General features: G+C 42.5%; 1 protein-coding gene across 1 annotated transcript in view; it reads left to right on the top strand.

The window, feature by feature from the left end:
* Window positions 1-26,250, top strand: part of UTP6 (UTP6 small subunit processome component) — a gene marked incomplete at both ends in the record, with an annotated part of 36,243 nt that extends 9,993 nt beyond the window's left edge. The window contains 11 exons of the mRNA XM_080712811.1: window positions 2,388-2,469; window positions 4,385-4,466; window positions 6,128-6,312; window positions 7,102-7,181; window positions 7,560-7,637; window positions 14,708-14,887; window positions 16,454-16,534; window positions 16,739-16,848; window positions 18,294-18,360; window positions 23,634-23,706; window positions 26,093-26,250. Of these exons, the coding sequence (XP_080568937.1) occupies window positions 2,388-2,469; window positions 4,385-4,466; window positions 6,128-6,312; window positions 7,102-7,181; window positions 7,560-7,637; window positions 14,708-14,887; window positions 16,454-16,534; window positions 16,739-16,848; window positions 18,294-18,360; window positions 23,634-23,706; window positions 26,093-26,250 (1,176 nt within the window). The remainder of the gene's footprint in view (window positions 1-2,387; window positions 2,470-4,384; window positions 4,467-6,127; window positions 6,313-7,101; window positions 7,182-7,559; window positions 7,638-14,707; window positions 14,888-16,453; window positions 16,535-16,738; window positions 16,849-18,293; window positions 18,361-23,633; window positions 23,707-26,092) is intronic.
* Window positions 26,251-27,441: the final 1,191 nt, after the last annotated feature.

Raw genomic sequence — 27,441 nt, 5'->3', positions numbered from 1 at the left:
CAGCAACATAGCTAGACTGTAAAAAAAAAAAAGGCTGGCGGTATACTTCAGAGTTAGAATACCCGCCCCCAGGAATGCAGTTTTGTGTGTGTGTGTGTGTGTGTGTGTGTGTGTGTGTATTAATTGGTGGTACTGCAGATTGAACCCAAGGGTGCTCTGAGCTGCCCTTTTTTATCTTATTTTTTATTTGTGGCATTGAGGATGGAACCCAGGGGCATTCTACCTCTGAGCTATACCTCTAGTCCTAGTTTTTATTCTTTATTTTGAGACAGGGTCTCACTGAATTGCAAAGGGTCTCACAAGTAGCTGAGGCTGTCTGTTAACTGTGATCCTCCTGTTTCAGCTTCCCAAATGCTGGGATTACAAGCATGTACCACCAAGCCTGGCTCTATTTTTTATTTTATTTAATTAATTTATTTATTTACTTATTTATTTATTTATTTTTGGTACTGGGGATGGAACCTAGGGCATTTTTCCGAGCAACATTTCTTTCTTTCTTTCTTTCTTTCTTTCTTTCTTTCTTTCTTTCTTTCTTTCTGGGTTTGGGGATGGAACCCAGAGGCATTTGACCTCTGAGGTACACCCCCTGCCCTATTTTTTTTTTTTGGTGGTACTGGGGTTCCTGGAAGCCCTTCTACCTCCGGGCTACACTCCCAGACCTCTTTTTATATTTTTTTTATATTTGGAAACAGGGTCTCCTAAGCCAGCGCGCGCGGCTGGCTTCGAACCTGCGCGATCCTCCTGTCTCTGCCTCCCAAGCGCGGAGATTACAAGCGTGCGCCACCACGCCCGGCCCTATTTTTTATTCTTTATTTTGAAACAGGGTCTCACTGAGTTGCAGAGGGCCTCGCTAAGTACTGAGGCTGTCTGTGAACCGTGATCCTTTGGTCTCAGCCTCCCGAATGCTGGGATCACAAGCATGTGCCACTACGCCTGGCTTATTCTTTATTTTGAAACAGGGTCTCACTGAGTTGCGGAGGGTCTCATTAAGTAGCAGAGGCTGTCCACGAACCACGATCCTCCTATCTCAGCCTCCCGAATGCTGGGATTACTAGCGTGCGCCACTATGCCCGACTCTGTTTTTATTTATTTATTTATTTTTGTGGGTCTAGGGATGGAACCCAGGGGCATTTGACCTCAGAGGTATACCCTCTGCCCTATATTTTTTTTCCTTCCTTCCTTCCTTCCTTCCTTCCTTCCTTCCTTCCTTCCTATGTGGTACTGGGTTTCCTGGAAGCCCTTCTACGTCTGGGCTACACTTCCAGACCTATTTTATATTTTTATTCTCTTAAACCAGTGCGGCTGGCTTCGAACCTGTGTGATCCTCCTGTCTCCGCCTCCCAAGCGCGGGGATTACAAGCGTGCGCCACCACGCCCGGCTTATTCTTTATTTTGAAACAGGGTCTCACTAAGTTGGAGGGCCTCACTAAGTTTCTGAGGCTGTCTGCAAACTGCAATCCTCCTATCTCAGCCTCCCAAATACTGGGATTACATGCTTGTGCCACCACGCCCGGCTCTATTTTTATTTTTAAACAGGGTCTCACTAAGTTACTGAGGACTTTGCTAAGTTGCTGTGGCTGGTTTCAAACCTGCGATCTTTCCTGTCTCAGCCTCCCAAGTACTGGGATTATATTCATGGGCTCCCCTGTTCAGCTATCAAGTGATATATTGATATGTTCAAGTTTTCTTTTATTTATTTATTTTTAATTTTTATTTTTTTGTGGTACTGGAGTGGAACCCAGGGGCTTTTCTACCTCCTGGCTATACTTCCAGACCTATTTTATACTTGTTTTGAAATAGGGTCTTAGTAAGTTGCTGAGAGCCTCACTAAGTAGCTGAGCCTGGCTTTGAACCTATGCGATCCTCCAGTCTCAGCCTCCAAGTGCTAGGATTACAAGCATCTGCCACCATTTCTGGCTGTGTCCAACTTTTTTGAGAAAGGTGGTGAGGCCAGCATGGTGGTGCTTGCTGCTGGTAATCCCAGTACTTGTGAGACTTAGACAGGATCATAGGTTCAAGACCAACCTCAGCAACCTACTGTTTCAGAACAAAATTAAAAAAGGACCAGTATTGTAGCTTGGAGGTAGAATATCTCTAGGTTCAATTTCCAGTACCAAAAAAAAAAAGCAAGAAAGGTGGTCAAATGTGACTTTCTTTGCGGAACTGGGGATTGAAACCAGGGGCATTCTACCTTTGAGCTACACCCCAACCCTATTTTCCATTCTTTATTTGAAACAGGGTCTCACTAAGTTGCAGAGGGCCTCACTAAGTAGCTGAGGCTGGCCTCGAACACAGATCCTCTTGTGTCAGCCTCCCAAGTACTGGGATTACAGGTGTGTGCTACCATGCCTGGCTTGTTAAGTTGTACTTAATGTAATATTTTGCAGGGGTTTCTTGAAGAGCCTGAAGAAATCCTTAAGGGCGAGTTGGCACGGATCGTCTACAAAAATTCTGTAAGCAAGATTAAAGGTCAGTGTTGTTTAAACATTGATTTGTGGTAAGAAAGTGACTTAAACTGTCCACTTATTTTTGTGGTACTAGCAATTGAACACAGGGGCCTTCTTCCTGTGATCTACATCCTCAGCCCTGTTTTATTTTTTATTTTTATATTTATTTTTTTTGTGGTGCTAAGGATTGATGCCAGGGGCAGTCTACTGTCAAGCTACTGTACCAACCCTATTTAATTTTTTATTTTGAAACAGAGTCTCATTAAGTTGCTGAGGCTGTTATTAGACCTGTGATCCTCCTGTCTCAGCTTCCCAAATTCTGGGATTGTATGTGTGTGCTATCATGCCTTGCTGACACAGCCTATTTATAATGAAGAAGATTGTTACCTAATTTTGAAAATTTCCACTGGAATGTTTATGAAACTCCCTGTAGTAATAGAGTGCTGTATCTATCAAATAATAATAATGGCTTGCTTGTTTAGTGTTTAGGACTTTCCCCTAGTTTTTCCTATTTTTCTTTTTCTTTTTTTTGGTAGTGGTACTGGGGGTGGAACCCAGAGGCTTTCTACCTCCGGCCTATACTCCCAGACCTATTTTATATTTTATTTGGAAACAGGGTCTCACTAAGTTGCTGAGAGCCTCACTAAGTAGCTGAGGCTGGCTTCGAACCTGTGTGATCCTCCTGTCTCAGCCTCCCAAGCGCGGGGATTACAAGTGTGCGCCACCACGCCTGGCCTCCCAGACCTATTTTATATTTTATTTGGAAACAGGGTCTCATTAACTTGCTGAGAGCATTACTAAGTAGCTGAGGCTGGCTTCAAACTTGTGCGATCCTCCTGTCTCAGCCTCCCAAGCGCAGGGATTACAAGTGTGCGCCACCACGCCCGGCTTTTTTTTCCCTATTTTTCAATAAAAAAGCTACAATTAAAAATAAAACTACCTACATTGGGGGTATTACTCAGTGGTAGAGCATCCTTTTCATGTTTGAGGCCCTGGGGTTTGATCCCCAGGACCAAAAACAGGGAGAAGAAAATTAACTCAAATACATTGGGGAAATGGTACTTTTATTATTTTGCTTTATCTTATTTTTAATTTTTTTGTGTTTTTTTTTAGAAAATGATACTTTTAAGTCAGGCGTGGTGGCGCATGCTTGTAATCCCAGTGCTTGGGAGGCTGAGACAGGAGGATTGAACAGGTTCGAAGCCAGCCTCAGCTACTTAGTTAGGCTCTCAGCAACTTAGTGAGACCCTGTTTACAAATAAAGATAAAATAGAGCCGGGCGTGGTAGCGCACGCTTGTAATCCTAGCATTCAGGAGGCTGAGACCAGAGGATCATGGTTGAGAACAGCCTCAACTACTTAGTGAGTCCCTCTCTGCAATTTAGTGAGACCTTCTTTCAAAATAAAGGATCAGCCGGGCGTGGTGGCGCATGCTTGTAATCCCCATGCGTGGGAGGCGGAGACAGGAGGATCGCGCAGGTTCGAAGTCAGCCCCGCTCACTTAGGAGACCCTGTTTCCAAATAAAAATGTAAAAATAGGTCTGGGAGTGTAGCCTGGAGGTAGAAGGGTTTCCAGGAACCCCAGTACCACCAAAAAAAAAAAAAAAAAAAAAGATAGCCGGGCGTGGTGGCGCACGCTTGTGATACCCGTGCTTGGGAGGCTGAGACAGGAGGATCGCGCAGGTTCGAAGCCAGCCTCAGCTGGCTTAAGAGCCCCTGTTTCCATATAAAATATAAAATAAGTGGGAGTGTATGTAGCCTGGAGGTGGAAGGCCCCTGGGTTCCATCCCCAGTACCACACACACAAAAAAAAAAAAAAAAAAAAAGAAAGAAAAAAAGAAAAAATGGTACTTTTAGAATATTTTAGAGTAATGTGATTTTTTTTCCCCAGTATCTTATAGGCAGTCCATCTCCTTTTTTTTTGCTTTTATATTTTAGGTGCAGAATTTCATGTGTCACTTCTTTCAATTGCACAGCTATTTGACTTTGCTAAAGATCTTCAAAAAGAAATTTATGATGAGTAAGTAAAATGGTGGGAAGGTGAATTGTATTTATTTCTGAGGGATGAGGTTTTGAGATTGGTTATTTACTTATTTACTTTGGTACTCTGGCCCTTTTGACCTTTTATTTTGAAGTAGGGTCTTGTTAAATTGCTGATGCTAGCCTTGAACCGTTGAATCTCCTGTGTCAGCCTTCCAAGTATTATGAATGAGACCTGGAATTTCAGGTTTGTGCCACCACACCTGGCTTAAAGTTGTTTTTTTTTTTTTGTTTTTTTTTTTGGTGGTGGTTCTGGGATGGAACCCAGGGGCCGTTACCTCCTGGCTACACCTCCGACCTATTTTATATTTTATTTTGAAACAGGGTCTCACTAAGTAGCTGAGGCTGGCTTTGAACCTGTGCGATCCTCCTGTCTCAGCCTCCCAAGCACTGGGATTACAAGCTTGTGCCACCATGCTCGGCTTAAAGGTGGTTATTTTTAAGGGAGGATAAAAAAATACCACACAGTAAATTCTTGGAAGAAAAGCTCTTTTATGAGAATCATATCTAATTCAGAGAGGATGTTTCTGGAGAACTTTTATGACTATACTTAATGACTTCCTTTAGGAAATAGTATGTCTGTATTCAGTAACAAATACATCCTAAGGTTTATATAAAAACCTTTTTGCAAAGCGTTGTGGCATATACCTATAATCCTACCTACTTAGTAGGCTGAGACAAGAGGATGGCAGATTCTAGGCAACCCTGTGCAACTTAGTCCCTGTCTCAGAACAAAAAACTCAGTGCTTTCCTAGCATGTGTGGAGCCCTGGGTTAAATTTCTAATACCAAAAGCTGGGCATGGTGGTGCACGTTTGTAATCCCAGCATCTGGGAGGCTGAGACAGGAGGATTGTGGTTCGTGGCCATCCTCAGCTACTTAGTGAGGCCTTTTGCAAACTCAGTGAGACCCTGTTTCAATAAAGAATAAAAAATAGGGCTAAGGGTGTAGCCTGGAGGTATGACGCCCCTGGGTTCCATCCTCAGTACCGCAAAAAAAAAAAAAAGAAAGAAAGAAAGAAAAAAATTCTAGTACCAAAAAATTCCTGCTTTCCTGGCATGTCTTTGTCCATAAAATGAGAATTATATTTGTAACTGTGCACAGTTGAATGTTGCATGTAATTTTATTCTTTAATGTTTGATTCTGTTAATTCTGTCTTTAGAATTACCTTGTACTTTCATCACTAGGTAGCACCTCTTGCTTTTACTGGGGATAGGCTAGAAGATGGATTGGTCTATCCTTTGGATAACTTCAGGGTTTTGGTGGAGGATTAGGTTGTGCTTTTTCTCTGCCTCTATTATTATAGGAAATCAAGAGCCCAGATATTTTATAATAAGGCTCTCCAGGGCTCATGGAGGCTTGCTTGGTCACAGATAAGTGCTTTATTTGATTTTGAGAGCTACCTTGAAAGTTATCATTTGTGAATGACATCTGAACTATTTTAAAACTCAATAAATGTATGATAGGTTTCTTCCATCGCCTTTATACAGTGAGTGAAGATATTCTGAGTGTATTGGGAATTGGCTCATATGGTACTGCAATTGTAAAGGTGCCCTGTGCATATTTGTAGAACAAGGGAAATTGCCTTTGATATTCTGAGTCCTTTGTCATAGGGCAAATGCCAGTAAGGTGTGTTTTTTAGCCTTCAGTCTCTGCACACGGATGACCCTCTCACTTGGGATTACGTGGCACGGCGAGAATTAGAAATTGAGTCACAACCAGGAGGAGATAAGCTTCCAACGAAACAAGCCAGAGCTGCGGAGGTGGGCCGGAGGGAGGAGAGGTGCTGTGCTGTGTATGAGGAGGCAGTGAAGACTCTGCCTACAGGTGAATGCCTTGAAACTGTCTCTTGGTGCAGAAGTAATAGCATCCATGAATGTGAAACTGATAGTCCTGTGCCCAGTAATCCCTCAATAATAGTTTACAAGGCTGGGTTTGGTGGCACATGCTTGTAATCCCAGCATTTGGGAGGCAGAGACCGGAGGATCACGGTTCGCGGACAGCCTCAGTTACTTAGGAAGACCCTTTGCAACTCAGTGAGACCCTGTTTCAAAAAATAAAAAGATGGGCCGGGTGTGGTGGCGCACGCTTGTAATCCCTGCGCTTGGGAGGCGGAGACAGGAGGATTGCGGCTGGTTCGGAGCCAGCCGCGCTGGCTTCAGCGACCCTGTTTCCAAATAAAAATATATAAAAAAAAAATAGGTCTGGGAGTGTAGCCCGGAGGTAGAAGGGCTACCAGGAACCCTAGTACCACCAAAAATAAACAAACAAACAAACAAACATGTGCCACCATGCCTGGCGGAGTTTTTCCTTTGAAGAAAAAATGTGGCCACTTGTGGCTCATACCTGTAATCCTAGTACTTGGGAGGATGAGACAGGAGAATCTCTGTCAGGTTTGTGGCAGGACTTAGCCACTTAGTGAGGTCTTCCTCAACTTAGTGAGAACCTGTCTTAAAAAATAAAAAACAAAAATAGGGCTGGGGGTATGGTTTGGAAGTAGAATGCCCCGAGTTTAATCCCCAGTACCACAAAAAAGAGAACAAAAGAAAGAAAAATCGTGTGATAGTTGTTGAACTAAGAGAATTGGTGATGTGATCATTGTAATCTGACTTCCAGAGGCCATGTGGAAATGTTACATCAACTTTTGCTTGGAAAGATTTTCTAAGAAGACCAGTAGTGAGTTCCTCAGAGAGAAGGTAAGGACTTGTGTACATGGCTATAGTGACTGACTAGAGAGTGCCTGTCTTCTGAACAGACAGAAACTCAGATTTTTGGGGGTCCCGTTCATCTTCCAGAAAATCTTGCATGACCACTCTTTCTTCTTGGGAGTACCTGTCTTCTGAAGACCTGAGTCTGGTTCGCTCTGGGCCACCAGCATAGTAGGGGCTCTCTTACAGGCTGTGCCTGCTGTAGCTGGTTACCTCAAACAATTATGAGGGACAGCGCCAAGAAGGAGCAACTCCGTCTTCCTCTCTGAATTGTCAGAAATACGCAAAACTGCCTTTGTTGATGTCAGTGGGCAGAGGCCTCTGCTGAGATCTTTGCAACGAACTGAGAGATCTTTTTGATTTCAGAGACTGGAAAGAACTATGATCGCATTCAGGAAGGCTCAGGAACTCAAGCTCCTTTCTGAATTTCAGTACAAGCAGTGGGTAAGGATGTTGAGAGCACATTTACTGTCAGTTACATATACTTTATTGTAGTAGTTTTGTGTTTTACTTTAACTTATGTGTGTGTATATAGTATATATGTATATAAAGAGGGTGACTGATATGTAGAGGGTGTTTACATTTGGTTTTCAGTATTTGATGGATACCAAACAATGTTTATTTTGTTCACTCAACTATTATTCCTTTATTCATTCCTTGATTCATTCACTCACTCACAGTGCTAGGGCTCAGATTCAGGGCCTGTGCATGCTACACAGGTGCTCCACTATTTTTTTTTTCTCTTCTTTTTTGCGGTACTGGGAATTGAACCCAGGGGTGTACTACCTTCGAGCTATACCCTCAACCATTTTTTATTCCTTATTTTGAAACATCATCTCATCGAGTTGCAAGGGTCTCTCACTAAGTAGCTGAGGCTGGCCGAGAACCCGGATCCTCCTGTGTAATCCCAGCCTCCCAAATGCTGGGATTGCAAGTGTGTGCCACCACACCCAGCTGGTGCTCACTATTGAACTACACCTACACCCTAATACCATTCACCCATCTCTTTTTTTTTTTTTGTACAGGGGTTGGATCTTGGACATTCTGTCTCTGAGCTATTCCCCCAGCCCTATTTTTATTTATTTATTTTTTTGGTGGTACTGGGGATGGAACCCAGAGGCCTTCTACCTCTGGGCTATACTCCCAGAATTATTTTATATTTTATTTGGAAACAGGGTCTCTTAAGCCAGCTGAGGCTGGCTCCGAACCTGTGCTATCCTCCTGTCTCAGCCTCCAAAGTGCGGGGATTACAAGCGTGAGCCACTATGCCTGGCCCAGCCCTATTTCTTATTTTATTTTTTTAATATTTTTTGTGGGCTGGGCGTGGTGGCACACGCTTGTAATCCCCGCGCTTGGTGGAGACAAGAGAATCACACAGATTGGAAGCCAGCCGCACTGGCTTAAGAGACCCTGTTTCCAAATAAAAATATAAAACTAGGTCTGGGAGTGTAGTCCGGAGGTAGAAGGGCTTCCAGGAACCCTAGTAAAACACACACACACACACACACACACACACACACACACACACACACACACACACGAGACTTATGTTTCTGTGTTTGTCTTACTATTTTCTATTCTAGTATTTTTAGCTGGGTGTGGTGGTATACAGTTGTAATCTCAGTTCTTGGGAAGTTGAGACAGGAGAATCACAGGTTCGTTGCCACCTTCAGGTACTTAGTGAGGTCCTCTGCAACTTAGTGAGACCCTGTTTCAAAATAAAGAATAAAAATGGGCTGGGTTTGTATCTTGGAGGTAGAGTTTCCCTGGGTTTAATCCCCAGTACTGCAAAAAATTTTTTTTTACTATTTTTACATTAACATTTCCCCCATACTATATACTGTATACCATTTTGTTATATCAAGATTTGAGATGCCCTTTTCCCACTGTGGCAACTGTCTTTGAAAATCAGGCCTGGAGTTATTGAAAGCTGGCACTAGTCACACTCTGTAAATTCAGATGGCCTGTGAGTGTCGCCTTGGCACTTCTATTCCCCTTCTGTTTTCATCTTTCTTAACTGGCTATTTCAAACATTCTTATGTATTCGGGTCTCTGATGATGCCTTCCTAAGCCTATCACCTCAGCCATCATTTGGGTACCTTTTTTTTTTTTTCCCCATACTGGGGATGGAACCTAGGATCATTCTACTCCTGAGCTACATCTCCAGTCTTTTTTTTTTTTTTTTTTTAATTTATTTTGAAACAGAGTCTCACTAGGTTGTGGAGGGCCTCACTAAGTAACTGAGGGTGGCCGCGAACCGTGATCATCCTGTCTCAACCTCTCAAGTACTGGGATTACAAGCGTGTGCCACTATGCCCAGCTGTTATCTTGCTTTTAATGTGAGCCCCTCAACATATTGCCTTTAAACTTAAACACCTACCTAATTCTATACACAGCCTTTCTCCAGAGTCTCTACAGAATTATCACATTATTCTGTGGTGTCTGATTGCTCTTTGGAGAAAGCCACTCAGATTCCTTAAATTGGCCCCTGCCAACTTTTCTACTCATCTTCCAACCCTTATTTATTTTTATTTTTATTTTTATTTTTTTGCAGTACTGGGGATTGAACCCAGGGACATTCTACCTCCAAGCTACACCCCCAGCCCTATTTTATTTTCATTTTCAGAGTCTCACTAGGTTGTTGAGAGTCTCCCTTGGTAGCTGAGGGCTGGCTTTGAATCTGTGATCCTCCTGTCTCAGCCTTCCAAGTACTGAGATTACAATTGTGTGCCACCATGCCCTGCCAGTCCTCCATGTTCTATCCTAGCCTGCAGCCCCTGTAGCCATACTGAACTTGAATTTTATTTTATTTATTTATTTATTTTTACAGTACTGAGGATGAAACCTCGGGGCATTCTACCCCCGAGATACACCCCTAGCCCTTTTTTTTTTCCTTTTTTCTTTTTTTCTTTTTTCCTTTTTTTCTTTTTTTCTTTTTTTTTTTCCAGACAGGATCTCACTATTTTATTGAGAATGTCTTTCTTAGTTTCTGAGGGCTGGCTTCAAACCTGTGATCCTCCTGTCTCAGCCTTCCAAATACCGGATCACAAGAGTATGCCACCATGCCCAGCCAATCCTCTGTTTTATCCTAACCTTCAGCTATACTGAGCTTGTATTTAATTAAATTAATTAATTAATTAATTAATTTGATTACTGGGGATGGGACCCAGGGGCTTTCTACCTCTGAGCTACACCCCTAACCCTATTTTTTATTCTTTATTTTGGAACAGGGTCTCAGTAAGTTGCAAAGGGCCTCACTAAGTAGCTGATGCTGTCTGTGAACTGTGATTCTCTTGTCTCAGCCTCCCAAATGCTAGAATTACAAGTGTGCACCACCATGCCTGGCTTTGAACTTGGATTTTATATCCACGTTGTTTCTTATCATTGGCCTCCTTGAGCATGCTGCGTGGAGAGCTTTCTCTGTTCCTGGGGGGTCTCTCTATTTGCTTGATTAGTGCCTGTCCCTCTAAATCTTTGCTTACATTCTTCGTTCCTTGGACTCCTTTTTTTTTTTTTTTGGTGGTACTGGGGTTCCTGGAAGCCCTTCTACCTCTGGGTTACACTCCCAGACCTATTTTATACTTTTTTTTATTTGGAAACAGGGTCTCTTAAGCCAGCATGGCTGGCTCCGAATCAGTGTGATAGAGGATCCTTTTTCTATCATAGCATATGTCATACTGTCTCCTGTTAGACTGGATGTTCTGTGGGCAGTAGAAATGTGCCTGATTTGTTCACAAGTGAATCTAGGTTTTATTTATTTATTATTTATTTATTTTGGTGGTACTGGGGTGGAACCCAGGGGCTTTCTACCTCCAGGCTATATTCCCAGATCTATTTTTTTTTTTTTTTTTTTTTGGTGGTACTGGGGTTTCTGGAAGTCCTTCTACCTCCGGGCTACACTCCCAGACCCATTTTTACATTTTTATTTGGAAACAGGGTCTCCTAAGCCAGCGCGCGTGGCTGGCTTCGAACCTGCATGATCCTCCTGTCTCTGCCTCCCAAGCGCGGGGATTACAAGCGTGCGCCACCACGCCCGGCTCCCAGACCTATTTTTTAATATTTTATTTGGAAATAGTGTCTCACTAAGTTGGGGAGACCCTCAGTAAGTAACTGAGGTTGGCTTCAAACCTGTGAGATCCTCCTGTCTCAGCCTCCCAAGCACAGGGATTACAAGTGTGCGCCAATAACGCCTGGCTGAATCTAGGTTTTAATTCCCCTCTATTAAAACAGTTCACACACAGCTTTTGAACAGATAAGATTTCTTTTGTTATCAGGTTGTATTAAAGTAAAATTTCAAGATTTGAATGATGAATACTTCCATGACTCTTGTTACATAATACCAAATTACATTTTAGAAAAATGGTCCCAGTTTATATTGTATCCAGTTTCTTTGTTAGTAGCCTATTTCATTACGTTTTGTTTGTTTGTAACCTATTATTTACTTTTGGTACTAGGAATAGAATCCAGATTCTCCCACTGTGCTACAGCCTTTTTGTTTGTTTGTTTGTTTGTTTGTTTGTTTGTTTATTGTGGTCCTGGGGATAGAACCCAGGGGCCTCTACCTCCGGGCTACACCCTGACCTTATTTTATATTTTATTTTTGAAACAGAGTTTTATTAAGTTGCTGGGAGCCTAAGTAGCTGAAGCTGGCTTCAAACCTATGTGATCCTCCTGTCTCAGCCTCCCAAGCACTGGGATTACAAGCGTGCACTACTATGCCTGGCTCCTTTTTTTTTGCGGGTCTGGGGATGGGACTCAGGGGCATTCGACCTCTGAGCTACACCCCCTGCCCTATTTTTTATTCTTTATTTTGAAACCAGGTCTCACTGAGTTGCAGAGGGCCTCACTAAGCAGCTGAGGCTGTCTGTGAAACGTGATCTTCTGGTCTCAGCCTCCCGAATGCTGGGATTACAAGCGTGTGCCACCATGCCCGGCTCCTTTTTTTGTTTTGAAACAGGGTCTCACTAGGTTGCTAAGGGTTTTGTTGCATTGCCGAGGTTGGTCTCAAACCTGTGATCCTCATGTCTCAGTATATTTTATTTTTGTTTTCTAACAGGGTTTCACTAGGTTGCTGAGGGTCCCACTACTTGCTGAGGCTGTCCCTGAATTTGCAATTTTCCTATTTCAGCCTCTCAAGTACTGGGATTACAAGTGGGCAGTCACCACGCCTGTCTTTTAACACTCACTGTTCTTTTTTTTTTGTGTGTGTGGTATGGAGATGGAACCCAGGGCATTCTACCTCCAAGTTACACCCCCAGCCCTATTTTTTATTTTTTATTTTTTATTTTGAAACAGGGTCTTACTGAGTTGCAACGGGCCTCACTAAGTAGCGGAAGTTGTCCGGGAACTGCGATCCTCCTGTCTTAGCCTTCCAAATGCTAGGATTACAATGGTGTGCTACCACACACGGCTGGCTTATCCTTTAAACAGGGTTTTGCTACGTTGCAGAGGGCCTCACTAAGTAACTGAGGCTGGACACAAACCTGTTATCCTCCTATCCCAGCTTCCCAAGTACTGGGAATATTAGTGTGCGCCACCAAACCTGGCTTCATTCACTATTTTTTTATTTTTTTATTTTATTATTTTTTATTTTTTATTTTTATTTTTTTTATTTTTTATTTTATTATTATTTTTTTTTGGTGGTACTGGGGTTCCTGGAAGCCCTTCCACCTCGGGGCTACACTCCCAGACCTATTTTTACATTTTCATTTTGGAAACAGGGTCTCCTAAGCCAGCGCGCGGCTGGCTTTGAACCTGCGCGATCCTCCTGTCTCCGCCTCCCAAGCGCGGGGATTACAAGCGTGCGCCACCACGCCCGGCTATTTTATTATTTTTTAAAATTGTGATGCTTGGGATTGAACCGGGGCAATTTTTTTTTTTTTTTTTTTGCAGGTCTGGGGATGGAACCCAGGGCCATTCGACCTCCGAGCTACACCCCTTGCCCTATTTTTTATTCTTTATTTTGAAACTGGGTCTCACTGAGTTGCAGAGGGCCTTACTAAGTAGCCGAGGCTGTCCATAAACTGAGATCCTCTGGTCTCAGCCTCCTGAATGCTGGGATTACAAGCGTGCGCCACCACGCTTGGCTTTGAACCGGGGCATTCTACCTCCAAGCTACGCCCAGCCCAAGTTTTTATTCTTTATTTTTGAAACAGGATCTCACTAAGTTGTAGAGGGTCTCACTAAATAGCTGAGGCTAGCTGTGAACCTGTGCTCCTGTCTTAGCCTCCCATGTACTGGTATTACAACGTGCGCCATCATACCTGGCTTCACTCACTGTTTTTGTCTTTATCTTTGTTGATTTTTATACTCTGGTAGGAAGAGGTTCGTTTCAGTCTAATATTTTTTTACGTTCTGGGGATTGAATTCAGTGTGCTTCTAGGGCACTCTATCTTTGAGTTATACTCCTAGCTCTATTGTATTTATTTATGGGTTATTTATTTTATTATTTTATTTCATTTTGAAACAGGGTCTTGCTAAGTTTTCTTGCACTGCTGGCCTGGAACCAGTGATCCTCCTGTCTCAGCCTCCAAGTAGTGGGATTATAGGAATGTATCACCACTCCTGACTTTCTTTTGTTTGATTTTGAGACAGGATCTTCCTAAGTTGCCCAGGCTGGCTTTGAACTTGTGTTCCTCCTTTCTCAGCCTTTTGAGTAGTTGGGGTTACAGGTGTGTGCCTCTGTTCCTGGCTTTTTTGTTTGTTTGTTTGTATTGGAATTAAACCCAGGGGCATTCTACCTCCAAGCTACATCCCTAGCCCTTTCATTTTTTTTTTTTTTTTTTGGTGGTACTGGGGTTCCTGGAAGCCCTTCTTCCTCCGGGCTACACTCCCAGACCTATTTTATATTTTTGAAACAGGGTCTCTTACGCCAGCACGGCTGGCTTCGAACCTGCGCGATCCTCCTGTCTCCGCCTCCCAAGCGCGGGGATTACAAGCATGCGCCACCACGCCCGGCCCTTTCATTTTTTGAAACAATGTCTCTCACTAAGTTGCTGAGGACCTCAGTTGTTGAGGTTGGCTTTGAACCTGAGATCTTCCTGTCTCAGCCTCCCAAGTACTGGGATTACAGGCTTGCCTCACCATGCCCTTGTGTTTTGAGAATCCTTATGGATAGGAGTAGGGAAAAGAGGAGGAATTTCAAATAGTTTACTTTGCCTCTTTATCATTCTGGTAAAAGTTTTTGTGGGGCTGGATGTGGAGGCCTACATTTGTTAATCTCACTACTTGGGAGGCCGAGACAAGAGAATCACAAGTTCACAGCCAGCCTCAGCAGCTTAGTGAGGCCTTTGCAACTTAATGAGACCCTGTTTCAAAATAAAGAATAAAAAATATGGCTGGGGGTGTAGCTTGGAAATAGAATGCTCCTGAATTCAATTCCTAGTAACAGCAAGAAAAAAAGGAAGATCGTGTGAAAATTCTTTTGAAATTACAGCTTTAAGTGAGATCTTTATTTTTCTGTATTTATATAATTTAGGTTTTAGTAATGAGTTTGCAATGATCCTTTGTTGCAGATTGAGTTGTTGCTGCAACGTGACTTCTTTAGGGAGGCTCTGGAGGTGGCAGAAGCTGGGGTTGAATTATTCAAGGATTCGGCCACAGTGTGGCAGATGAAGCTGCGGGTGCTGATGGGCTCGGAGAGCCCTGACATAGCCATGCATTTTGAAGAAGCCTTTGTGCACCTGAAACCCCAGGTCTGTGATTTGGGTCTTTCATATTTCATCTTGTTTGGAAAACCTCTTAAGATTAGCTAAAGCTTCTTCGGAACTTAGTTTTCTGGCGAGACCTGACCCTAGAGTGGCATTTGTTAATTGGTCATAGTTCACAGATTAGAAGTAGATGAATTTACTTCCATTCCATAGCCTATTTCTAATCTTTATTTGAAAATTGACTAAATCATATAGAACTTCATAGTCTTTTTTTTTTTTTTTTGGTGGTACTGGGGGTGGAACCCAGCGGCTTTCTACCTCCGGGCTATACTCCCAGACCTATTTTATAATTTATTTGGAAACAGGGTCTCACTAAGTTGCTCAGAGTCTCACTAAGTAGCTGAGGCTGTCTCCAAACTTGTGTGATCCTCCTGTCTCAGCCTCCCGAACGCGGGGATTATAAGTGTGCGCCACCACGCCCGGCAGAACTTCATATTCTACTTAGGAATCTTACACTTAAAAAATACTAACAGGGTCTCATTAGGTTGATGCGTGTTTCACCACTTGCTGAGGTTGTTCTTGAACCTGTAATCCTCCTGTCTCAGCCTCCCAAGTACTGGGATTACAGACATGTGCCACCATGCCTGGCTAAACTTAACTTTTTAATCACAAATATATTTGTAAACCTTAAAGATTAAACATTTTAAGTTGAGCACAGCAATATATACCTGGTAAGAGTATTGCAAATTTGAGGACAGCTAGGTAACTTTTTTTTTTTTGCGGGTCTGGGGATGGAACCTGGGGGCATTTGACCACCAAGCTATACTCCCTGCCCTATTTTTTTATTCTTTACTTTGAAACAGGGTCTCGCTAAGTTGCGGAGGGCCGCACTAAGTAGCTGAGGCTGTCCCCGAACCGTGATCCTCTGGTCTCAGCCTCCGGAATGCTGGGATTACAGCGTGAGCTACCACGCCGGCTTCAGCCTAGGTAACTTAGTGAGACCTTATCTCACAATTTTACGGACAGGTTGAGTATGTAGTTCAGTGATAGAGCATCCAGAGTTCAATTCTTAGTTCCTTGAAATCTACCAAACAAAGGAAAATTGAAAAGTTTAAACTTTAGAGCACTTTTTCAGTAAATCTTTTATGTAGGTGGGGAAATAGTATTCGTGAAGGTAAATTGGGAAAAATACTATTCTAGAACTCATTTGTTTTTGCCTTCTGGGCATGAGTAAAGATCAGATAGTCCAGCCTTGCTAGGTTAGTTTTTCTGTGTGGATCTGAGACAGCAGAGGCATGACCTGAGTAGCTGTGGCTTTGACAGGTTGTGCGCTGTTGTTAATTAACTTTAAGATGATTGCTGGTGGCAACTGTAGGCAGCGTTCCCAAGTAGAAGGGAATTCAAATCACCAGGAGAGTATTGCTGTGGATCACTTGGTCAGGAGTACCTGTGTTCTTCATGCCATTCCTGCTGGGCTCAGAATCCTCCTGTAATTAGGACAGACTAGAAATGAAGCCATATTCTACATACTGTCTTAGGAAGAACCTGTCTTTATGGTGATCCGTTTTCAGAGATAGCACTGCTTTTCTAATGTTTTCTTATTGTGAGCAGGCTTGTCTGCCCTTGTGGATTTCTTGGGCAGAGTGGAGTGAAGGTGCCCAAAGCCAAGAAGACACGGAAGCAATTTTTAAGGTATAAGTTCCATGTTTTAAGTCCAGTGTGTGGGGAATGGATAGCATGTTCATTGGTTGGGTAGTTTTAGGGTTCTTTCATCAGCAGTTATCCTAAGGCACTATTGAGTGCTTTGGGGGTGGTTTTGGGAAAATTTGTTTTGGTATCTATAATTTTCTTACATAGCTTTCAATTTTTTTCTCTTCTTCTTCTTTTAAATTGTAGAAAGCCATTTTAGCCATCACAGGTGCCAACTCAGTAACTCTCAAGGAAAAATACCTGGATTGGGCTTATCGAATTGGTGGCTACAAAAAGTCCAGAGCTGTGTTTAAAAGGTACTCACAGACCTGTATAGCTGTGTCTAGTCTCTCTGCATTCAGAGTTTATATGTCACAGTAGTGTTTAAGGAAGTAATTAAAGGGGCTTTTTAAAAAAGTTTTGTTTCTTTTCTTTTTTGGACAGTAAATCTTGTTTGTACCTTTTCTGTGTGGGGGATAAGAAGCAACTGATTATAATCCCATCTATAAGAGAAAAAAATACTGTTAATATATCATTTTAAAATTAATTTTTTGCTGGGTGTGGTGGTACTCATCTATAATCCCAGTACTTGGAAGCCTGAGGCAGGAGGATCACAGGTTCATGGCTAGCCTCACCAATTTAGCGAAGGCTTCTGCAACTTAATGAGACCCTATTTCTTTTTTCCTTTTTCTTTTTTTGTGGTATTGGGGTGGAACCCAGGGGCTTTTCTACCTCTGGGGTATATTCCCAGACCTATTTTATATTTTATTTAGAAACAGGGTCTCACTAAGTTGCTGCGAGCCTCACTAAGTAGCTGAGGATGGTTTCGAACCTGTGCGATCCTCCTGTCTCAGCCTCCCAAGCATGGGGATTATTACAAGCGTGCGCCACCACGCCTGGCTCAGAAGACCCTATTTCTAAATTAGGAATAAAATAGGTCTGGGGGTATAGCCCAGAGGTAGAATACCCTCTGGGTTCCATCCCTTATAAAACACACACACACACACACACACACACACACACACACACACACACACACACACACACAATTTGTTTCTGAGTGGGGTGTGATGGTGCATCATGCCTGTACTGTAATCCCAGTACTTGCAAGGTTTTGACAGAGGCATCACAGGTTCACAGCCAGCCTTAGCAACTTAGACCCTCTGCAATAGTGATACCTTGTTTCAAAATAAAAAATAAAATAGGGCTAGGAGTGTGGTTCAGAAGTAGAATGCCTCAATCCCCAGAATAGATTCTTAGAAATGGAATTATTGGTCTCTAAAAATACCTTACGCGAGCCGGGCATGGTGGTACACTCTTATAATCCCAGCATTCGGGAGGCTGAGACCAGAGGATCGTGGTTCGTGATCAGCCTCAGCTATTTAGTAAGGCTGTCTGCAACCTAGTGAGATCCTGTTTCAAAATAAAGAGTAAAAAATAGGGCTGGGGTTATAGCTCAGACTTGGAATGCTTCTGGGTTTAATCCCCAGATGCCCCCCCCTCAAAAAAAAATTACACTTTAATGGAGAAGCTTAATACTTTAAACTGAGAATGGAGAACAGGAAGAAAAGTGAGTAAGCCAGAGTTTGATGGGTGAAGGGTCCCTGGAGGTTGGAGGTGTTCACTAAGTTGTTGGAACAAGCATTGACTAGAACCAGGTTTGCTAGGCCATCTGCTTTGGAGGCGCTGGCCTGGGTATGTATTTATAATTTTGGAATGTAAACACTGTCATAGGAGATAACATTCCCCCATTCTTTCTTAGTTTACAGGAAAGCCGACCATTTTCAATTGACTTTTTCAGGAAAATGATCCAGTTTGAAAAGGAGCAAGTAAGTATTTTAAACATTTGTCTGGGAAAATACACTAGTTGCTATTAATCTATGGCATAATCTTATTTAAAAAATTTATTATAGCCGGGTGTGGTGGAGCACGCTTGTAGTCCCTGTGCTTGGGAGGCGGAGACAGGATGATCGCGCAGGTTCGAAGCCAGCTTTGCTGGTTTAAGAGACCCTGCTTTCCAAATAAAAGTATAAAAATGGGTCTGGGAGTGTAGCCCGGAGGTAGAAGGGCTTCCAGGAACCCCAGTACCAAAAAAAAAAAAAAAAATTTCATTATAGCTGTGTGTGGTGTCGCATTGTTTGTAATTTTATTACCTGTGAGGCTGAGCTAGGAGGATCATAGGTTTGCAGCCAACCTTAGCTATTTAGTGAGGCCCTCCACTACTTAGTGAAACCCTGTTTTAAATTAAAGAATAAAAAATAGGGCCTGGGGGCTGGACGTGGTGGCACTTGCTTGTAATCCCAGAATTTGGGAGGCTGAGACCAGAGGATCATGGTTCATGGACAGCCTCAGCTACTTAGCAAGGTCCTTCACGACTCAGTGAAACCTGTTTCAAAAAATAAAAAGACTAGCCAGGCATGGTGGCGGATGCTTGTAAGCCCAGCACTTGGGAGGCTGAGATAGGAGGATCGCACAGGTTCGAAGCCAGCCTCAGCTACTTAGTGAGGCTCTCAGTAATTTAGTGAGACCCTGTTTCCAAATAAAATATAAAAAGAAATAGGTCTGGGAGTGTAGCCTGGAGGTAGAAAAGCTCCTGAGTTCCACTCCCAGTATTACACACACACACACACACACACACACACACACACACAAAAAAAAAAAAAAAAAAATAGGGTTGAGGGTGTAGGTTCAGTACTGGGGGGGGAATATATATATGGCTGGGGGTATAACTTAGAGGTAGAGTGCCCCGGGTTCAATCTCCAGTATTAAAAAAAAAATAATTGAAATAGAGGGTAAATTCTGCTCTCTTGGTCCAACCGTTTTTCATAAGGCTGAGTTAGAAATGGTAATGGAGAACCGGGCGTGGTGGGGCACGATTGTAATCCCAGCATTCGGGAGGCCGACTGGAGGCTGAGACAGGATCACGTTTTGTGGACAGCCTCAGCTACTTAGTGAGGCTCTTTGCAACTCAATGAGACCCTGTTTCAAAATAAAGAATAAAAAATAGGGCAGGGGTTGTAGCTCAGTGGTCGAAAGCCCCTGGATTCCATCCCCAGACCCGCAAAAAAAAAAGAAATGGTAATGGAAGCTGGGCGTCGTGTGCACACTTTTAATCCAAGGATCGCAGATTCAAAGCCAGCCTCAGGAATTTAGCGAGGACCTCTGCAACTTAGTGAGATCCTGTTTCTAAATAAGAAATAAAATTGGGTTCAATCCCCAGGATTTGGGGGAAAAAAAAAAAGAAATGGCAATTAAGCAAAAAGGAGGAAGTAATGTGTGGAGAATAGGAAGAAGTCACCTCTTACAGGAAGCCTTCCCTGCCAGGCTCAGGGAGGGGCTGCTGCTACTTTGCCTTTACAATGCCTTCTTTGTCTGATCTTGGGTGGTGAGATGGGGAATGCACACTCAAATTAGTAGTTTCTGGTGGCTTTTTTTTGGGGGGGGCACTGGGGATTAAACCCAGGGACATCCTATCTCTGAGCTACACCCTCAGTCCTTTTTATTTTTATTATTTTGAAATAGGGTGTTGCTAAGTTGCTGAGGCTGATCTTAAACTTGCAATTCTCCTGTCTCAGCCTCCCAAGTGCTAGGATTGTAGGCATGTTCTACTATGCCCTGCTAACCATATTTATTTATTTTTATTTTTTTACTTTTGGTAGTACTGGAGATTAAACCTAGGGACATTCTATTCTATATCTGTAAACCCCCAGACCTATTTTTATTATTTATTTGTTTTTTTTTTTGGTGTGGGGGGGATTTAGGATTGTACTAATGGGGCATTCTCTTGTCTACACCCCTAGCCTTTTTTTTTTTTTTTTCAATATTGGGAGGTAGACCCCTAGCCCTAGATTTTAGTTTTTTTAATTTTTGAAACAGGGTCTCACTAAGTTGTAGAGGGCCTCATTAAGTAGCTGAGGCTGGCCGTGAACCTGGATCCTCTTGTCTAAACCTCCCAAGTACTGGGATTACAAGTGTGTGCCACCATGGCCGGCTTCCCCTAGCCTTTATTTATTTATTTATTTATTTATTTATTTATTTATTTATTTATTGTGGTACTGGGGGTGGAACCTCGGGGCTTTTCTACCTCCGAGCTACACTCCTAGACCTATCTTTTACTTTATTTGGAAAAAGGGTCTCACTAAGTTGCTGAGAGCCTCACTATGTAGCTGAGGTTAGCTTCGAACCTGTGCGATGCTCCTGTCTCAGCCTTCCAAGCACTGGGATTACAAGTGTGCGCCACCATGCCCAGCGTCTGTTTGTTTGTTTGTTTGTTTATATGTTTATTTATTTATTTGGAAACAGGGTCTCACTAAGTTGCAGAGGGCCTCACTAAGTAGTTGAGGATGGCCATGAACCTGTGATCCTCCTCTCTCTCAAGTCTCTCAAGTACTGGGATTACAAGCATGTGCCACCATACTCAGCTTTCTATTTCTTAAGTATATGAGGTTAAATTGACTTTTTAAAATATAATGTGAGTGAAGTGAAATTTGAATAAGAAAGTTTTTTGGATTTTATTTTATTTATTTATTTATTTATTTATTTATTTATTTTTATTTTTTTGGTGGTACTGGGGATGGAACCCAGGGGCCTTCTACCTCCGGGCTACACTCCCAGACCTATTTTATATTTTATTTGGAAACAGGGTCTCTTAAGCCAGCTGAGGCTGGCTTTGAACCTGCGTGATCCTACTGTCTCAGCCTCCCAAGCGCAAGGATTATAAGCGTGCCCACCACGCCCGGCTGGATTTTATTTATTTTCTGTGATGCTGGGGATCAAACCCAGTGCCTCACATACTACTCAAGTGCTGTACCATTGAACTACCTCCCCAGCCCAGCAAGTGGTCATTTTATTATATAACAGGATTTTTAAACTGATAATGTTGATTTACTGTGAAAATAAATAAAAGAAATATATTTAAAAAAATAGAGATGCTGGGACATTTGTAATCCCAGCTCTTGGGAGGTTAAGACCAGAGGATCACAGGTTCTAGGACAACCTCAACAAGTAGTGAGACTTTCATCAGCTTAGTTAGACTCTGTTTCAAAATAATAAATTAGGGCTGGGGGTGTGGCCCAGAGGTGATATGCCCATAGGCTCAATCCCCAGTGTCACACACACATACAAAAATTAGATAAAGAACTAGCAGTTACTGATCATAAAGTGAATGACAGTTATTCTAGTAGGTGAGTGATCAGTACTGTAATACTTGTAGTTGTACTAAGAGGTATTATCAATCCATGTTTTGTAGGTAAGGAAATACCTGAGGTCAGAAGTTTTAAAAAACTTGCTGAGCTGGGCATGGTGGCGCATGCTTGTAGTCCCAGCATTTGGGAGGCCGAGACAGGAGGATCGCTGCTTGTGGACAGCCTTAGCTACTTTGGAAGGCCCTTTGCAACTCAGTGAGACCCTGTTTAAAAATAAAGACTAAAAAATAGGGCTAGGGTTTAGCTCGGAGGTAGAATGCCCCTGGGTTCCATCCTTAGTAAGACACGTGTGCGTGTACACACACACACACACACACACATACACACACACACACTTGCTGAAGATTATAGAACTAGAGTTTATTAATACTTTATCTGGATATGAATGTGAGATTTTTTGTGTGTGTGGTACTAGGCATTGAACCCAGGGTCTTTCCACCTCTGAGCTACACCTTCAGCACTATTTTATTCTTTTTTTGAAAGAGGGTCTCAGCCGGGCATGGTGACGCATGTTTGTAATCCCAGCATTTGGGAGGCTGAGACAGGATTGTGGTTCAAGGACAGCCTCAGCTACTTAGTGAGGCCTTCTGCAACTCAGACCCTGTTTCAAAATAAAAAATCAAAAGTAGGGCTGGGGGTGTAGCTCAGAGTAGAATGCTCCTGGGTTTCATCCCTAGTAATGCAAAAAAAAAAAAGGGGGGGGCGTCTTACTAAGTTGTAGAGGGCCATACTAAGGTGCTGAGGCTGGCCACAAACCTTGGATCCTTCTGTCTCAGTCCCCCAAGTTCTGGTTACAAGCATACACCACTGTGTCTGGTTGACATGGGAAGTTTTAAGGTGGACATAGCTAGTATATGCCACAGCCTTGATACTCAAAAAGAAAAAAAAACCCTTTAGCCGTGGAAAGTAGAACCTTCTCCATTTCTTTCTTTAAATTGTTCCTCAAGGCTTTCAAATATTTTTTTCCCTGTGAAGCCGCTTTTGTTCCCGACTGAAAATTTATCAGGCTTTTCTCTATGCCACCAGAGCAAAGTGCTTTTAAGGTTGAATTTTACTTCACTCTGATGAGAAGTAACATTTGCCTTCTTTATGGATATGTTGCGAACTAGGCTGATTGATGTTTGACCTGTTATTTCTTTCCCCTTTAAATAAGTAACAGATAGTAGCTGCTTAACAGTAAGTGTGAAGTCAGAGCCGAGTGTGGTGGCGCACGCTTGTAATCCCCGCGCTTGGGAGGCTGAGACAGGAGGATTTCAGGTTTGAAGCCAGCCTCAGCTACTCAGTGAGGCTTCCAGCAACTTAGTGAGACCCTGTTTCCAAATAAAATAGAAAAAAAAAGGTCTGGGAGTATAGCCCGGAGGTAGAAAGCCACTGGGTTCCACCCCCAGTACCACCAAAAAAAAAAAAAAACCACCTGATTTATGTCACAAATTGATTTCAAACTTGTTGATTTGTGTGTGTGTGTGTGTGTGTGTGTGTGTGTGTGTGTGTGTGTTTGGTACTGGGGGAGGAACCAAGGGGCGTTCTACCTCTGGGCTATCCCCCCAGACCAATTTTTATATTTTATTTGGAAACAGGGTCTCACTAAGCTTCGAACCCGTGCGATCCTCCTGTCTCAGCCTCCCAAGCGCAGGGATTACAAGCATGCGCCACCACAACCGACATAAATCAGGGTTTTTGTTGGTGGTACTGGGGTTCCTGGAAGCCCTTCTCCCTCCGGGCTACACTCCCAGACCTTTTTTTTTTTTGAAACAGGGTCTCTTAAGCCAGCGAGGCTGACTACAAACCTGTGCGATCCTCCTGTCTCCGCCTCCCAAGCGTGGGGATTATAAGCGTGCGCCACCACGCCCAGCGATAAATCAGGTTTTTGAGGCAACTTGTCTGATTGTTTTTGTTAGGAATCCTGCAAGATGGCGAACTTAAGAGAATATTATGAGAGGGCTTTGAGAGAGTTTGGATCTGTAGATTCTGGTAAGTAAACTTTAGTTATATGAGTGTTGGTTTTTGCTATGACCTATGAGTATGGTGGGAGAAGTTTCTTCACTTTTTTGCATCATGGCCCTCTTTCATAATGAAACTTGAATCTGTCCTGTCTTTTCCCTTGAACAATACTAAGATACATAATTTTACTTTTTTTTTTTTTAAGGGGTCTGGGGATGGAACCCAGTGGTATTCTACCTCTGAGCTACACCTGTAGCCCTATTTTTTATTCTTTATTTTGAAACAGAGTGTCATTAAGTTCCAAAGGGCCTCACTAAGTAGCTGAGGCTGTCTGTGAACCGGGATCCTCCTGTCTCAGCCTCCTGAATGCTGGGAGTATAACGTGCGCCACTGTGCTGGGCTTAATTTTACTTTTTGTGTGTCTGCAGTATTGTGGATGGAACGCAAGGGCATTCTACTTCGGAGCTATACCCCCAGCCCTTCTTTATTTTTGTTTTGAGCCACGGTCTTGTAAATTTCATTGTACTTTTACGTAGTTGAGGGCTTGTAGATAATAGTAATGTGTGAAAAGCTAGAAGAAAAGATTTTGAAAGTTTTCACCATACAGAAATGGCGTTTGAGGAGGTAGATATGTTTAACCTGGTTTAAACATACAATGTATACATGTATTGAAGTATGTTACCCCACTGTGTACAGTTTTTATGTATCAGTTTAAAGGCATAACAAAATAAACACAGTTCAGAAGAACAAAAAAGAGTGGAAGTTGCAGAAAACAGGTAAATGTGGTGTGCTGAGTGGCCCTCCCAACGCTGCCCTCGATTGTAGGAATTGTACGACACACTTGTGGGCATAGGTTTGTCATGTAGAGTATGGGGGTGTATTTTTGAACCCCTAACATGAAACTCACATTTGGTTCCTTTTTTTGTGGTAGTAGAGATTTGAACCCCCGGGGCACTATACTACTCAGCTACATCCCCAGCCCTTTTTATTTATATTTATTTATTTATTTTGCGGTAATGGAGATGGAGTACAGGGGCATTCTACCTTTGAGTTATACCCCAGCCCATTTTTTATTCTTTATTTTGAAACAGGGTCTCACTGAGTTACAAAGGGCCTCACTAAGTAGCTGAGGCTGTTCACTAACCGAGACCCTCTTGTCTCAGCTTCCCAAATGCTGGGATTACAAGTGTGCACCACCACGCCCGGCTTCCTTTGTATTTTGAGACAAGCAAGGTCTTGCTAACTGCCCAGGCTGGGCTAGACTTTCAATCCTCCTGTCTCAGCCTCCCAAGTACTGAGATTATAGATGAATATACTGCACTCAGCTTCTCCTGGTTTTTAGCAGACCCTTCCTGGAGATATGAATATTGTCTGATGCAAGCAAATTTTATTAAGCATGGTAACAAGATTATAGTGCACTGATTTAAGTTAATTTTGCTTTGAAAGAACCTCAGGAAAATTCTCTCTCTTTAAAAAATTTTTTTTCCTATTTTTTGGTACTGGGGATGGAACCCAGGAGCATTTTACCTCCAAACTACACCCCAGCACTATTTTTTATTCTTTATTTTGAAACAGGGTCTCACTGAGTTGCAAAGGGCCTCACTAAGTAGCTGAGGCTGGTTGCAAACCCGGATCCTTCTGTCAACCTCCCAAATGCTGGGATTACAAAGGTGCACCACCATGCCCGGCTTTCTCTTAAAAAATTTAGTAGTTTTAGTTCATTAATATCAATTACCATGACTAAAAAAAAAAAAAAAAGATTTTCTGCTTAATTAAAAAAGAACCCTTTTTTCAGCCAAGCGTGGTGGTGCACGCTTGTAATCCCTGCACTTGGGAAGCAGAGATAGGAGTATCGCTTAGGTTCGAAGCCAGCCTTGCTGGGTTAAGGGACCGTATTTCTAAATACAAACATAAAAAATATAAAAAATAGGTGTCTGGGAGTGTAGCCTGGAGGTAGAAGGGTTTCCAGGAACCCCAATACCACCAAAAATAAAACAAAACAAAAAACCCTTTTTTTCTATACTTGGTGTAAAGAAGGTATGAGAAGAATTGTTTCACATAGGTGTTTAGGGATATAACAGAAAGGAGTTAAATTTCTTAGAAATCTTGAATCAAGCTGGGTGTGGTGGTGTACACTTGTAATCCCAGCATTCTGGACGCTGAGACAGGAGGATTGCAGGTTCGTGGCCAGCCTCAGCTACTTAGTGGGGCCCTCTGCAACTTGCACCCTGTTTCAAAATAAAGAATAAAATCGGGCTGGGGATGTAGTTTGGAGGTAGAATGCCCCTCGGTTCCATTCCCAGTACTGCAAAAAAAAAAAAAAAATCTTGAATCAAGAATAATTAAGCTTGCCTAGTAAAGGCTTATTAGTTGTCTAATTGTGTTTATAGTAATTATTTTTGGTTCTTTTTTAAAGATCTTTGGATGGACTACATCAAGGAAGAATTGAACCACCCTTTTGGTAGACCTGAGAATTGTGGACAGATCTATTGGCGAGCCATGAAAATTTTGCAGGGAGAGTCAGCAGAGTTGTTTGTAGCTAAACATGCTATGCATCAGGCTGGCCATTCATGAAGAGAAGAATACAACCTACATTGTGAAGGTCTCTTGCAAGCTTTCTGGAGTGTTTGTATCATTAGTCATTCTATAAATTGTTCAGAGATGGTAGACAAGATGGCTGATTTATTTTGAGACATTAATTTTATATTGTGTTACTTTTTAATTCCAGGAAAAAGAACTGCTGCTTATTGAATGGCTACTTGTTGAGGCCAGACCTACCATAGGTTTTAAATTTTTTCCAAAATATATGGAATTCATGAAGTTGAATTTTATTTATCCCAGGTCAAAGAGGCTTTTTTTTTTTTTAATGGAAGGATTGAACCTAGGGCCATTCTACCTCCAAGCTACACCCCTGGCTCTATTTTTATTTTTGAAACAGGGTCTCGCTACATTGATGAGAGTCTCATTACTTGCTGAGGCTGTCCTTGATCCTCCTGTCTCAGCATCTCAAGTACTGGGATTACAGGTGTGTGCCACCATGCCTGGCTAAGCATGCATATTTTTTTTTGTGTGTGTGGCAATGGGGATGGAACCCAGGGGCTTTTTTTTTTTTTATCTCTGCACTACAGTCCCAGACCTATTTTATATTTTATTTGGAAATAGGGTCTCACTAATTTGCTGAGAGACTAAGTAGCTGCGGCTGGCTTCGAACCTGCACAACCCTCCTGTCTCAGCCTCCCCAGTACTGGTATTACAAGCGTGCGCCACCACGTCCAGCCAGCATTTATATTTTTAATGTAGACCTATGAGCCAGTTAAGATGGAGGAGGGAGAAAGTACAGTTTTATAGTTTTTCCTCTCCTTATTATAAGACTATGTGAATATGAATTTGAAATATGGATGAAATAGGATAATGTAGAAAAGAAAATGTAAACCTGTCATCTAGCTGGAGTTGAACTCATTAATTTTATTTCCTCTATCAGCGTTGGATTTATATTTTTAGATCATTTTCTTAAATATTTGAGTGCTCTTTGTGCAGGAAAGAGGGAAGGCATTTAGGGACGGAGGTAGGAGTTGGAAAACAGCCAGGTGTCCTAAGAAAGCTGGTTAGAGCAGCAGAGGAGGAGGTTCTGGGGGAAAGTTGTCCTTTAATAAGAGTTTAAGACTATAAAATGCCTTCTCTGTGTCTCAAAGACAGAGCAAAGAAGTGTTTGATTGAGGAAGCCCAGCAACAGGAGAAGGGCAGGTTAGGGAGTCGATTGGAGCG

Source organism: Muscardinus avellanarius, assembly GCF_963383645.1.
Source record: "Muscardinus avellanarius genome assembly, chromosome: 16".
Classification (NCBI taxonomy): Eukaryota; Metazoa; Chordata; class Mammalia; order Rodentia; family Gliridae; genus Muscardinus; species Muscardinus avellanarius.
Note: the sequence above shows the minus strand (reverse complement) of the source record. Positions and strands in the feature narration are given on the sequence as shown.